Source organism: Cupressus sempervirens, chromosome 5 (genome assembly GCF_028749045.1).
Source record: "Cupressus sempervirens isolate cs-2001-9-10 chromosome 5, ASM2874904v1, whole genome shotgun sequence".
Classification (NCBI taxonomy): Eukaryota; Viridiplantae; Streptophyta; class Pinopsida; order Cupressales; family Cupressaceae; genus Cupressus; species Cupressus sempervirens.
The window spans coordinates 647,790,685-647,804,960 of NC_143122.1; the positions used below are offsets into that span (position 1 = coordinate 647,790,685).

A 14,276-nucleotide genomic window follows, 5' to 3' on the forward strand; every position below is an offset into this window, starting at 1 on the left:
GGTAAAAAATATATAAATATCGCTCAAGTTCGTCATAAAATTTGTACAAAATCGTTTTCTTGTCATTTAGCAAGAAATCATATAATATTCGAGTGCAAAGCTTATTAAATAATGCCCTTTGTCTGCTAAAAATGCAACCCTCTGAAGCTTGGTTAGGGCAAAACAATTGTGTTTGAAGGTTGGGTCTGCTCCATTTTCATTGTTTGAAGGTCGTGTTTGAAGATTTCATTGTTTGAGACTCTTAAGGTTGCGTCTGGTGTCTCCTGCTCCATTTTTGTCAGCCGACACATCTCCATTTTCGTCTGCATTTTCCTATGCAACCACGTCTCCCATTTTCGCTTGTGTCTCCATTTTGGTCTATGTGGTCTGCATATGCTATCTCCAACGATGATTGACAATATTATAAATGTTTGATAAGATTATTATAATAAATGTTATTTTATTATTATTATTATGTTGCACTATTTAATAAGATTATAATAATAAATGTTAAATGTTATTTATTATTATTTTTTAATCAACAATTCAAAATAATTATTGTAGGAAAACATTTATATTTTGTGCATATTTTATTTATATATATTTATTTTTAATTTGTACAATATTAATATTTTCTATGTTTATTAATGATTATTAATTAATTAATTTTTGCTGTACTTTATTATTTTGAATTTTGTATTGTTATCATTTTATTTTATTAGTAAAGATTATCTTTTGTTATCATTTTGTTTTATTAGTAAAGATTAAATAGCAAGATACTTATTTTTTTTGAAAATTACATATGGCGAATTTAATGTCCTTTTTTTTCAGTTTTTTTGACTTTTTGAACTTCATCCAAACTTCATAGTTGTCGAACTCAAACTCAAACCTTGCGACTTAGAATATAAGTGGAAAGCTCTCCACTTCTAGTCTGAGATGGTTATGAAATTTATCGATTCTACACCAATAAAGATAGGGAACAATGAAATTGGTGAATCATATTTCTCCTTAAAATTCTTTTTTGGTAGAGAATAAATAGGGATGCCTTAGCCTATATAGTTGGCTGGTTATGGGGATAAATACTGAATAGTGGTATAAGCGTGTTGGAAAAATGGACAGCGCTTCCCTTGGGATTCATGACAAGGGACTAATGGCCTCTTGTGGATTCTATAAATTTGGTGGTTATATTGGGCATTGATTGGTCAATCTATTGGTGCAATGACAACCACACTTGTAACATGTAGTATGAGAGTTTGGTCATAGGTTTGAATCCCCTTTGAGTAATGCTAAAGGGGACATTGATGGAAAAATGGTCAATGCTCCCTTTAGGATTCGTGACAATGAACTAATCATCTCCTATGGATTCTATAAGTCTAGTGGTTGTATTGGGCATTGGTAGGTTGATCTTTTGGTGCAACAACAACACTTGAAACAAAGTGTTTGTATACAATTTGATTGGTACTATCCCCATAATTATTATAGTAATGTTTTTTTATTTAGCTTATAATGGTCATTTAAGTCTTTCAAATTTATCTATTTAGTTTAGTTAGAAACTTTCTATTTTTAGTTTGTCAATTAGGTAATTTAGTATCTTTCAATTTCTTCTTTTAGAAACATCATCATTGTATTTCCTTAGTTAAGGAGCCTTTGTCTCCTTTGTAATTACAATTTTGATCTTCAATCAATTATCATTTCACTGTATCAGCATCCATAGTATTTCAACAAATTTTTAAGTTTGTAGTTTAATAGTTGGAATAAGTTTCCAAAAGTCTTTAACAAATTCTAATACAAAATAATGAATAGCCTAGAAATATTTTTTGTCATTTTTAGATTTTTTATAATAAAGTTTAGATTGACAGTTTTTTCTCGCACCTTCCTTTTTTTTTATAGGTTTGCAAGTGCTGCAATTGGTTTAGCTTCTGACACAGTTCATTAGAATAATGTCTTTAATAATATTAGATAGTTTATAATTTATGATTGTTTCTTTATAGAAATATTGTCTTTCTAATTCTTTAAATGATCGTTAAATCATTCCATTTATTGATTCAATTATTTTACCAACACATGGTATCAGAGTTCCAAAGTTTCTTGAAATTTCTGTTCTTACTCTAATTTTTTGTAAGAATACTTCATTGAATTTTTTTCAGAAGCCTTGATTGTACTAGGGTTTTTTGTGGATTGAGAATGCTTGTTTTTGAATAAATTTTTTGTTTGTTTTTGTTCTAAAAAATTCACAAGCCCTGAAGACCACATTTTTTTCTTTTCTTAGATATGCAGTTTACTCATTCCCTGTCCACAGTTTCCACATTCAAACTGAGGGTTTCTTCGTGCATGGCTACTTCTGGTTCTTTTGTAATTCGCAAAGCTTTCATGGGTTCCTTCGCGTGCATTTGTATTTTTAGCACCATTTCGCAGGGTGTTTCAACTTGCATCTATATTTCTTGGCATTTTTGTGTGTCGTCATGAAGATATGCATTGCAGAATGACACACTCAAACTAGGGGTTTCTTCATGCATTGTGACTTTTGGTTCTTTCCAAGTTCATGAAGCTTTCATGAGTTTCTCTGCTCGCATTTGTATTTCTAGTGCCATTTTGCAGGTAGTTTCAGCTTGCATCTATATTTTTGGGCATTTTTGTGTGTCAACTTGAAGATACGTGTTGTAGAATGATATGTTTTCTTACTGTAAATTTCTGATAGTGAAATTTATGAATTTCCAAAGCATTTGATTTCTATGTTTTATTCATACAACATCTAAAAGTGTTTGCTTAGGTTTCATCTATATACAAATTCTAAATTGTCTATCTCCTGTTGCAGGTTGACGGTTCCTCATTTTGCAAGAGAACTTTTCCTAAGAGTAAAATGGTAACCGAATCTAAAGCTATAAAATCTAGCAGAAGTGCAACGTTTCTGATTGAGGACAACATCCAAAGGAACGTTGGTTTGAACAGAAGTAGCATGCTGAAACATTCTCTCGATGCTGGAATATCTGTATCTGGAGGAAATTTTACGGAAACCATTCCCAGTATACATTCTGCAATGGAGCCTTCAATAGGAGTCTCTGTTGAAAAGCCAGTGCAAAGTTCTGTGGTGCATTCCACTGTTGCATCTTTTTCTGATCATCAGTTAGTGGAATTAAAGGGCAAGGGCACATGTGTTACTTCCAATTCATCAAAAAGGAGGAAGCATAAAAGGAAACAAGAACTGCTGGTTGAGCAAGATTGTCCAGCAGTTACTGAAAAGGTATGTACTCAAGTGCTTGCGTTGCCAGAATGTTCTAGGATTGACAAGGATGTGATGGATGGCAATGGAAAACAAGGGAATGCTATTACTGAAATTCCAAAATCTAGAGTTGCAAGTGAAACAGTCATCCATGGTGAAATTAATGGAACAATAGAGGAGAAAAAAATATTTGGTAGAAAAAGAAAGAGAGAGGCCAAAAATATTGCAGACTCAATTATGGATCTTTTTCACAAAGAGAAGAGAATGCATCTCATAATAGAAGAGAAACTAGAAAATTTGAGAGAGGCCTTGAGAGCTCAGCAGGATAACTCAGTTGATGTTCCATCCCTGAAGCTAGGGGCAGTTAAGTCCAAATGCAAACAGAAGAGGGAAAATGCAACTAAGTTGTCATTTGAGGAAAATGCAGACTTAAGAAATCTTAAAATTGATGAATATAAAGCAAACCATGAAATGAAAGAGGATTGCTCAGGTAATTTCTGTCAACTTCACATGCCCCACCAGGGAAATGAAGTAGACGGAGATGAGAATGAGAAAGAGCAACTTAGTATCAAAAAGATGCCTAAGTTGATTGGATGTTCTCATGGCAGAGCTAGTGTTGAAGGTAACAGCCACTTGGTTGAGAGATCTTTAAATGAACAAATGGACATTATGGAAATAGAATTCGATTTGACAAGAATGTTGCAGTTGGATAGTGAGTTTGATGAAGAACTTTATATTAAAGCCAAACAGTGTCTATTGTCACCAACATTGCCAAAATTACCTTCTCCATGCCTGGAAGAATTGGAAGGAGGCAATTTTGATCTGTCTGTGGAAGAAAACGAGAACAATGCCAGAAAAACACCTCAATTTCAAAAAGGCTTTGATGAGGAATGTTATTTACAATCCAAACAAGATCTATCATCAGGCAGCCGGCCAGAAAAAACACTTGATAAAGTAAAACTATTAGACAGCCATTGTACAGATTTATTGTGTGAAGAAGCTCTATCTGAGTTGACCACAACATTTATCAGTAACAATTGTGGCATTGAGGAGTTCGAGATGAATAATACTGCAGCTAATAAAAACAGTTTGGCAGATTGTGGTATCCCAAATGATAACTCACCGTCTGATGTGTTTAGGAAGGATGATGAAATAGGAAGCATAAATGAGAACAAGCATGAATCATGTAGAAAAGAAATTGATCAGCACTATGTAAAATCTAATTTTTCCCAAAATTGTGCAAGGGTTGCAGAGAATAATGAAGGTAGAAGGGTAAAGGAGAGTAGTGATTTTCCAATTAGAAGATGTACTGGATATTCAGATATGGTTAATCTTAAATCTTTACAATCAAGCTTTAACAAACAGATAAGTTCAATGGAAAATGGGACAGAGCATGACACTGAAAGTGATAGACGAGATGGCAGTGATCTTTTAAGATGTAATATAACAGAGATCAATGAACTTAGAAGAGATGAAGATGAAATACATGGGAGCTTCACTGAAATTGTTCCAAAGAGTCAAGTGCTTAACCAAAAATGTGAAAATCCTTCATCTCAACAAGGTGCAGATGGTGATGAGATGGCCAGAATCAGCAATGATAGCCATGTCAATAATTTTTTAATGAAAGACAGTTGTATCTTTTCAGTTGATAGTGTCAATTCAGATACCATGCAGGTAAGAGATGAGAAATTGGCTTTGAGAGAGGCAGTTCTTGATAGCAGCTTGACTCAAGATAGTGCTCTCTATTTTGATCAAGCAAATGAAACCACAGTAACTTTTGAAGACAGAGAACAGAAATACAGCTTAGAAAGTTGTCAGGGACAGATTAAACCTGCAAAAACATGTGACGATGAAGATAAAAGATGCCCTTCAGCGTTTAGGATTGTATCTTCTTTTGAAAAAGAAAATGTTTCCTTTGACCTGTTTAAGAGCATTGACAGTTTGTGGGTGATATTTGATACTTCTTCTGGAGTCCCTGACTTGGAGAGACTTGTCCTCACTATTGAGTCAGTGCCAAAACTGACAAAAGAGTAAGTATCTCTCCACTGAATTTCCTCGGCCCTAAATAATGTGTGTGCTAATCTCTAAAATATATGATAATCAAAGCAATTTAATATGCAACTGATTTCTTTTGTTCAATTTATATATGTGATTTTTAATTTTTTCTTTGCATCCCATTTAAGCATTTATACAAATATTAATTGTAAAGATTGGAATTAATTTGTTTTACTTTATACCTGTTTTTGCTGTTCCATATAAATGTTTGTGTCGCAATGACCTTGTATAGTTTTGGATAAGTGCATGCTATGGTATATTGAAGAACATGGTTGCTGTGATCCTAAACTCAAACACTGCTGAAACTGTGGAAATCAAATTGATTGAAATCTGAAAATTAAAACTTGATATAAATCAGAAAGCACTGGAAATTCAAAACTGAAAGTGCTAGAGAAAATTTAAATGGAAATCTTTAAAAATTAATGCTGCAGATCCAAGGGTAAAACGCGGATGCAGGTTGGAAGTTTTTTTGCCATACCCAAAAGTTTACAGAAAGTAGGGATAGATTCTGAATTCGGGGCATGTTGTTTGGGATGCTTGCCAAAACAGAAAGGACAGCAGATGCTTTAGTGTCCCAGGTACCCTTGACCATTCTGAGGGTGCAGTGACATCTTCAACAGACTGCTTTATGTGTTACTACATTGAAAACACATTTTTACATTATCATTAATATGTGGTCATTGGTGTCCTACAAAAAAAGATACAATGTAGCTATGAATTGTTATCAATAGGTTTGAGACATGCTACAAAACTGGTTTCTGAAGGAGTAGAAAAGTATGAAGAGGATTGTAGGAAAACTGCCAATGTCCACCAAAATGTAAGCAGCCTGGTTATAATCCATTAATCCATTACTCCCTCATAGGATATCTGACTGAGCTGGAATTTTCTATGTGAGGATTCCTGACATTCTCTCTGGTGTCCTATCCCAATTACAAATCCTATTGAATTTAGAATTGTCTCCTAATGTCTGTTTGGTGTGTTTTTGTTGCAATTTGTTTATTTGATGTCAAAATGAACTGATACAATAATTCAGCCTTAAATTTGTCCACTGATACTTAAAACAATCAGCAGCATTATGTTTTCTTTTTTATGTTAAAGTTGACTGATAAAATGACTTTCTAAGAGTGTAGAGTTGTTAACCCAGGCTGAATAAAGGATAGTATGGGATCTATCTAGTGCCAACAGAAATTTTATGTTTGTTTCTCTTGCCCTGCGGTTAACTTCTCATGGAAACACAAAATTGATTCCAATGGTTCCGTGAGTGCAGTGCACAATTTTAAATGTAATAGTGATTACAAAATAATCTCATAAGGTCCCCGCTCCTTAGGTGGTTTGTACCAGAGCAACTGAAATGTTGTAATTTTAAATTTCCTGAAGCTTTTTCAAATCCTGTTGAAAATTGCTACATGTATTAAATGACAAGACAATAATCCTGCAGGTTTTTTTTTTCGAATAGAGATTTATCCAACTTCCACTATTCATTTGGATAAGTATAATGCATTATCAGTAATTGTGATGATGAATCTTAATGCCTTATTATCTCTATCCACAAGCAACAGATGTTGAATGTCACAAAATTTATGAAGAATTTTGATCCCATTTAAACCAATATCTGCAAAATATGAGGTGGTTCAACAACTTCTATCCGTGTAAGATATAGTAGAACTTAATTGATTAAGCTTTAGCACTCAAGACATTTGTTTGTAGAGGCTCTTTTGTGATGAGCAAAGAAGACTCTGTTGTATAGTTTTCCGGCCTGGCCATTCCAAGGCAAACATTATGAATATGTTTATTTCTAACGGTGCGTACATAACAAATAAACTATCACAATTATTGAGTCAATATTCCCAATCCAATTGTAGTACTCGCATTTTGTTTTCATGTTAAGTCAAATGTGACATTCTGGTTGAGGCATTAGGTGATATGTATTTGGATTTCTGAGTCTGCTTGTAGCTGTTTCCTCTTTTTCTTTGTTAATGCTGTCTCTGAATGTCAATCATAAAAGGATGATCACTACAGTTATCAAGCAAGCTTTTAATCACATGTTCACTTCTATCCTCATAAAAGTCATAACTGAAGTTCAAATTCTCATATTTTACTTCATGAATGGATTGAATCATTTTCATCTGTTTGGGAACCAGTAGGCCATGCCCACTTCCCTCAATATGGATAAAATCACAATTGAAATCTTTCACACCCTTGCATGCAGATAATGTCCACTTTATTCAATGATCTACTATTCGCTCACATTACATTGTCGTACTTTATTAGCGATAAGTTAATAATAGTTCTGGATTCCTTAGGATTGTAAGCTACTATGATGATATGTCCTTGCAGCCTCTCAATATAAGGAGTTTTCTTGGCCATACATCACATGCTAGTGCTATTGACATAATGAAAATGCATGCAGGTTGTCAGCTTCATTTCATTTGAATGCTTTAATTAGATGTTTCACTCCTGGAAAACATGTTTAATTATTCTGATAACTTGAGGTTTCCTTTGTTTCTAATCTTGCTAAATATCTGATGTTTGGCATTTATGCTTCAAATTGGGAAGGACTTTTTTCTTAGTGTTATTTACATAATAGCTATAAGGTGAGGCAAAATGAATGATGTCCTTGTCTATTATTTGAATGTTTTATTAAGGAAAAAGTTTCGTTTTCTATTTCTGTAAAGGGGAGTAATTGAGGTTGTTATTTGGCAAATTATGAAACATTTCATTCTTTGAATGTTATATGCTTTTTTCAGGGAAACAGTTTGCATTTGTGTTTCAGCATTGGTCAGCAAGTTAGCTTCCCTCATGACAAACAGTAAGGCAAGGAGAGTTTGTGATTCAGATCCAACATTGTTTCTTTGGTCCAAGAATTTGATGGATGAGATAAATAAAGGTGTGTACTCACACAACTACTTTACAATATTAGAATTTGTGATATTTAAGGAAATTTTATTGCAGCAAATTTTTTCTGATATTCCACAAGATACACAGTATGAAAAAGAACACCGAAAAGTCAACAACATTTAATCATTATGAATTTGTTCTGCTAAAAAAGACACTCATATCGAAGGAGTACAAACAAACTAATTGCATATCAACTAATGCAGTATTAAGTGAATAACATTCATAGTGGAGAGGTAGTTATTCTAATAAATATATCTCCTGATAATAATGCTCATGTTGTGATTCTGCATGTATTCTTATATGATCAGGTATGGTCCTAGGACATAATTGCATGTTGGGTCATGACTAAGTTTTGACTCAGTAAGTGGTGGACTTCTCTTTTTGTAAGACACCTTAAACCATGGCTATTGCAGGGTGCTAAGAGCTAGAGATCTTATACTGCTCTCAAATGGATATTATTGAAGAATACAGATTTCTATGGATTTTTTTATCATAGGCTTCCCTTTCACTCAACCTGGTCGAAGATGTACCAATATAACTAATCATTTGAAATTTTTATACATGACCTTTGATCATCCAAATGATATAAGCAATGTTACAGGACTCGGCGAGTCTAGCAAGGACTCGGGGAGTCCCGAGGCGAGCCAAGCAAAACGAGGCAAACTGCTTCTGGACTCGGACTCGGCCAAGTCTTGGCTGACTCGCCAAGTCCTGTCAACTTGACTCGGTTGGCGGGCAATGTCTAGAAAGACAAAAGAACGAAAATTTTAATGTTTTTTTTTGTTTTTTTGGGTATGTTAAGCATGGGTAAGACCTAAAAAGGTCATTCTATCACTTGCAAACACAAAGAATAGAGAAAGAAGAGTTGAGGGAGGAGTGATGGGGTTTTGGGATTCAACAGTGGCAATGGTAGTGGACGAGGCTAGAGCGCGAGGAGACCCAATGCAGTACTCTAAGGCCGAGAGTGATGGATTCGACTTTGATGATCATGATTATTGTGTATTTGATGTTAATTGGCTAAATGATGCATGAAAAAAACTTAAAATCCTTAATCTTTGAATTTCATGGGGTTTTTAATTTGCCAAGTCCTTGTCGAGTCTAGCTACTGAGATCGAGTTCGAGGCCAATTTTGGCCAGACTGAGTCCGAGCCAAGTTTGAGGCTCGTAATACTGATATAAAGTCAAATTCAGAGTTTGAGAATAGTATTTCAGCCACATCTGCAATCGATAACTGAAATTCATTGCGGATCATGTTATGTACTAGATGGAAGGAGGCAATGCACTAGCAGCTGTTGAAGGCACTTTCCACTTTAAAGAATATCACTGACAGGTGGTTAAGAGTCATAAAAAACTTTGAGAGGCCATGTATGGCACTTTTTAGCTCGAGGGAAGTGCCATCATGATTCACATCACCTTGCCCAAGAAGGCCCTCTCTATACCTTGATTGCTCGAAATCAATAGTAGACTGGCGTTTTTTCAAATTTTGGAAGAGATCATGTTGCATACTCTTATTAGAAAAGAGCATCGCTTGAATGAACTAGTGAACATGTCATGCCCCCCTTTTGAAACCCTAATTTTGATATCCCCATCATTTACCTAGCAGCGAAACACTTATGTGGTCAAGGGTTGGCAGACCTTGAGTATTTCCAGTTAGTAGATGATAAATGGTAGTTGAATAATCAATAAAATGTACTAGTGGGAAATAATGAAGTTTATAAATAAGGCGATTTTCCTAATGTCATCAAGTGATATGATAGATATAATGATATAGATCACCATGCATCTAACTCACCGGAAAACTACACTTATCATGAAAACAATCATCATGAGATGTGATATGGAGATACATAACATCATAAAGGGAGAAGACCAATTGCATGGGAAGACATCATTATCAAGAACAAGGAAGTATTCGAAATAGATGGACACATCAACCTCATGAAGAGGGAGCCTCCACCTTTGTTGACAATCAATAAGGATATTAACTTAGTGACATCTATTATGATTGCGCTATTCAATGTTGACACATGAAAAGGGAAGTTTATTGAGCCTTTTAGTAAACACTCTGTTTGGAACTATGGAGTAGTGAGTTACAAGACAAGGTATAACTATTATTTAATTTCGATATGCAGAACAGCATGAGTATTATTTGACTCTATATTGCTAAAGCAACGGATACATGGTGCTTTGGTAAGGAGACTATTAAGTCTTTCTGTTTGACCAAATGGTGCTGGGTTTGTATGCACCAAACAGCATAGAATTACATGGACTCGATTGTTGAGTTTAATTCCAATGTCGACGGAATTTATCATTTCTGTGCTAATGTGATGTTGATTGCCAAGCAGAAGGAGATATATTATTACTTTGCGGGGACCAGTGGAAACATATACAATGGTGTTCAGAAGCCAGTGATTATTCAGTGAAGGATTAATGTTGATATGTCAGCAATTTATGACATTGGGGACAAATCAATTCTATAAACTTCAGCGATTTGGTTAAAGCATCAATTAATGCCAGAACAGCGACTTAAAGAAATTAAAACCCTTAAATTGTATCGTAAGCAATCAGTTTAATAGAAGGGTTAACTAATACAAAAAAATCATTAATGACAGCCAGATGTTAGAGGTGGAAGCCATAATAAACAATAACAAACATTAATGATAATACATGATTCCCTAAACCAACAACTAAGAGTTACTAAAATTTCAAAATGTCAAAATAATGTTTAAATTTTAAGGAGATTAAATGGCTGTCCCATTAGAAGGGGGTGCAAGTTATATTAAACCAATTTGTATGAAGAGATATGTATTTCAAATTCCAAAAGACGTTGCCATTCAACCTATCAGCAATCATTAATTGGGATGATCATGAAAGGATCAATGTGGTATTAATCAGAATAAGAAGGATCAGAAAGGAATAATGAGAATGATCATTTATTGGTGTTCATTAAAGGAGATGAATTGTCTTATATTGCTGGCAAGGATGTATGAGTTAAATACTGATTTTTCAGAATATTACATCTGAATTTTATTAGGTATAAGGAACCCTTATATGGTGACATATGCATATACATATAAATATACATACTATGTATTTAAAATTCTGAAAACAGAATTATATATATATTGAGGAACATACAATTGATGTGCCAAATATTATGAGGAAAGGTGAGAGACTATGTAGCTCCCCATAATGAATACTCACCTGCAAGAATGCTAAGTGTTGTAAGACAAAACAAGATATAGTGCTTACAAACATCCTGTCTCCCCATGGGAATCAGTAGGAAGTAGAACCCAAAAAACCACTTAGCTGTCTCTTTGTCCATGAAAGATAATGATGATAGTGAAATCAGAATATATATATATATTCTCGTAATACATGAGATATTTATATACACATAGACCATTCCTTAATCATTCGCTATAGTCCCTAAAGAGGATAGGTTGGTGTTGTGTAGGGATAGACAGGGTAAATTCTCACAAGTTGGGTGAATCCCAAGATGGGTAAGGCATGTATTTCTAATGCCTTGAGGGCAGGGATAACTTTAGGAAACCTCCCCTGAGAAAAATATGTAAAATTTTGGCGAATTGAACATTAAATGTGCAGAAAAAGTTTCTAATCGAGGGCGATTTTTTAATTTGAGGCAAGGGAGAAAATTATTTTCTATGGGGAAAGTTTCCTTTCCGCATCAAAATTTAATAGTAATTGTGGCGAATTAATTTTTTTTCTTTTAAGTATACAAATAAATGCAGGCGATTTTTTTGGTTGGTCATTAACATTTTTGTAATGAAGAGGCGAATTAATTGTTTCATATAGAGCAAAATATTAATATTGTTGGCTAATCTGTTGGTTGTTACAAAGAGATTATTTTATTTTTTGGTGAATTTACACAGTTAAAGATCTTTCATGGCCCACATGCCAAGTGTACAGTATACAGTGTACTTGTATTCTGCCAATCCATTAAGATTCAATTAATAATGTGTCCTTTTTTATTGCCAACTTGTTCATCATCACTTTTTATGTTATCGTTTGTATGGTAAAAGGAATTGATCTGGACCGGTGATGTAAGATAGATCAATGGCCTCGGCTCTATTTCGGGCCTAATTTTAAACGTTGTAACATAAAGTCTAATTCTTCCCGAAATCAGGACATGTGTCCCAAAGCCCAAAATATAAAATAGTTGGCTAGACAAGGGTAGTTGGAGACACGCGTCAGTAAAATGGTAGGTGATGCTCAACCGCATGAAAAATATTATTTTATTCTAAGGGCAAATTAACAATGTCCATTAAGAAAACATTAGGGAAAGGCTGGCAAAAATCTTAAATTAAGAAGAAATAAATAATTTGTAGGTTTTATTCTCCAAATTACGATTTCCTGAAGAGACAAAATTGCCAATTGGTGAAGATTCAGCACTAAAGATATCACTGCTTGAGGGAAAAGCTCCGAGATGGGTATGAGCATGCATTCCCAGTACCTTGAGGGAGCCAGCTTGTATATTTGTGTCTGAAGTGCGCTATGACAAGTAAATCCCCATCCTCCTTATGGTTGATGTGAGGAGAAAAGTAAGAAATTGAGGCTTAAGTATCTCACCTCTCAAATGTATTATGAATCATTCATTGTTTCTTGATTCAACTCAATTTAAACACAGTAATGTATGTTAATTGTTGGGATTTGGTGGCTTTCTACCAGGGAACAACAGAGACTAAGTAAACTGTCATTTCCCAAGCGAAATCGAAACCCCAGCCAGGCATTTTAGGCTAAGTCAAGTAAAGTCCCAATAGGGGACATTACAGATTGGAATCTGTGTAGCTTTCAAATGTGTAGCATCAAGTATTTGCTAATGTGTTCCTGTCTATCTTTGTCTTCAAAGATGAAAGCACAGATTTCCTGCAAACAATCACAACAAATAATGAATGAATGACTTGGCGATTCCTCTACATGATCTAATGTCTTCCTTAGATGTCACATGGTGCAAGCATCTTCTTATAATATCCTCTTATAATGTATGTTAATTGTTGGCATTTGGTGGCTTTCTACCAGGGAACAACAGACACTAAGTAAACTGCCATTTCCCAAGCGAAATTGAAACCCCAGCCAGGCATTTTAGGCTAAGCCAAGTACAGTCCCAATAGGGGCCATTACAGATTGGAATCTGTGTAGCTCTCAAATGTGTAGCATCAAGTATTTGCTAATGTGCTCCTGTCTATCTTTGTCTTCAAAGATGAAAGCACAGATTTCCTACAAACAATCATAACAAATAATGAATGAATGACTTGGCGATTCCTCTACATGATCTAATGTCTTCCTTAAATGTCACATGGTGCAAGCATCCTCTTATAATATCCACTTCCTTGAATGGTGGCCTTCTTTCCAATTCAATATATTTTGGGTTGCTTCAGTCTCTAATCTGTTCAAGCTATAACAATAAGATTCAGATTCAGTAGTCTGATGTTAGACTTAGAATGGATTCAGCTGAAACACATGCAATTTCGAAAAATAAATTCTATATATATCTGGATAAGATCAAAACATTTTAGAAGACATAAAACTAGCTGACTACATAGTACTTTTCAGCATACACAAGTCTACATAAAAAAAATAAGTTTCACAATGTGACATCATCCCAACATCAATTGAAATTTAATTCCTTTACACTGATCATAGTTCCAAGAAACTACACTATATGAATGTGAACTCATGTGAGTATAATTATATATAATAAATCTATCTCCTTATTCATTTATTCATGTAGATTGATTTGATTGATGTCCTTGTGTTGGTCAATTGGTTCTTGTGATGGGTCTATCTAGTGGTTGGTCTACTCGCTATAGATATCCCCATAGATATAGAAGGGCCTTTCTCGCTCTAATAGTTGGAGTTGGTGGTTGCTAACTCCGCATGCACGCAGAGTTTTATTTATTACTTATACAATGCTTCATCTTGTCTTGGTACACCTAGCCTAGTGTCTCTTGTTAACTATGAGAATAATGAAATAAAAAGTGTCAGTCTTTGTCATGACTATCAAAGTTATATCTCACGCCTCATCAGATTAAAAATGCTTGTGTTTCTATTCATGTTCAGTCAGGATGAAATTGAAGCAATTTTTCGTTGTGATGTAAACTGA

General features: G+C 34.4%; 1 protein-coding gene across 3 annotated transcripts in view; it reads left to right on the forward strand.

The window, feature by feature from the left end:
• LOC149557575 (uncharacterized) overlaps positions 1-14,276 on the forward strand; it is a 98,180-nt gene that overhangs the window by 41,632 nt on the left and 42,272 nt on the right. For all 3 annotated transcript variants that reach the window (XR_016364897.1, XM_089832211.1, XM_089832212.1), the window contains 2 exons: positions 2,795-5,229; positions 8,002-8,141. Coding sequence is in view for 2 of the 3 variants with exons in the window: in XM_089832211.1 (XP_089688337.1) it covers positions 2,795-5,229; positions 8,002-8,141 (2,575 nt within the window). In the remaining variant the exon portion in view is untranslated. The remainder of the gene's footprint in view (positions 1-2,794; positions 5,230-8,001; positions 8,142-14,276) is intronic.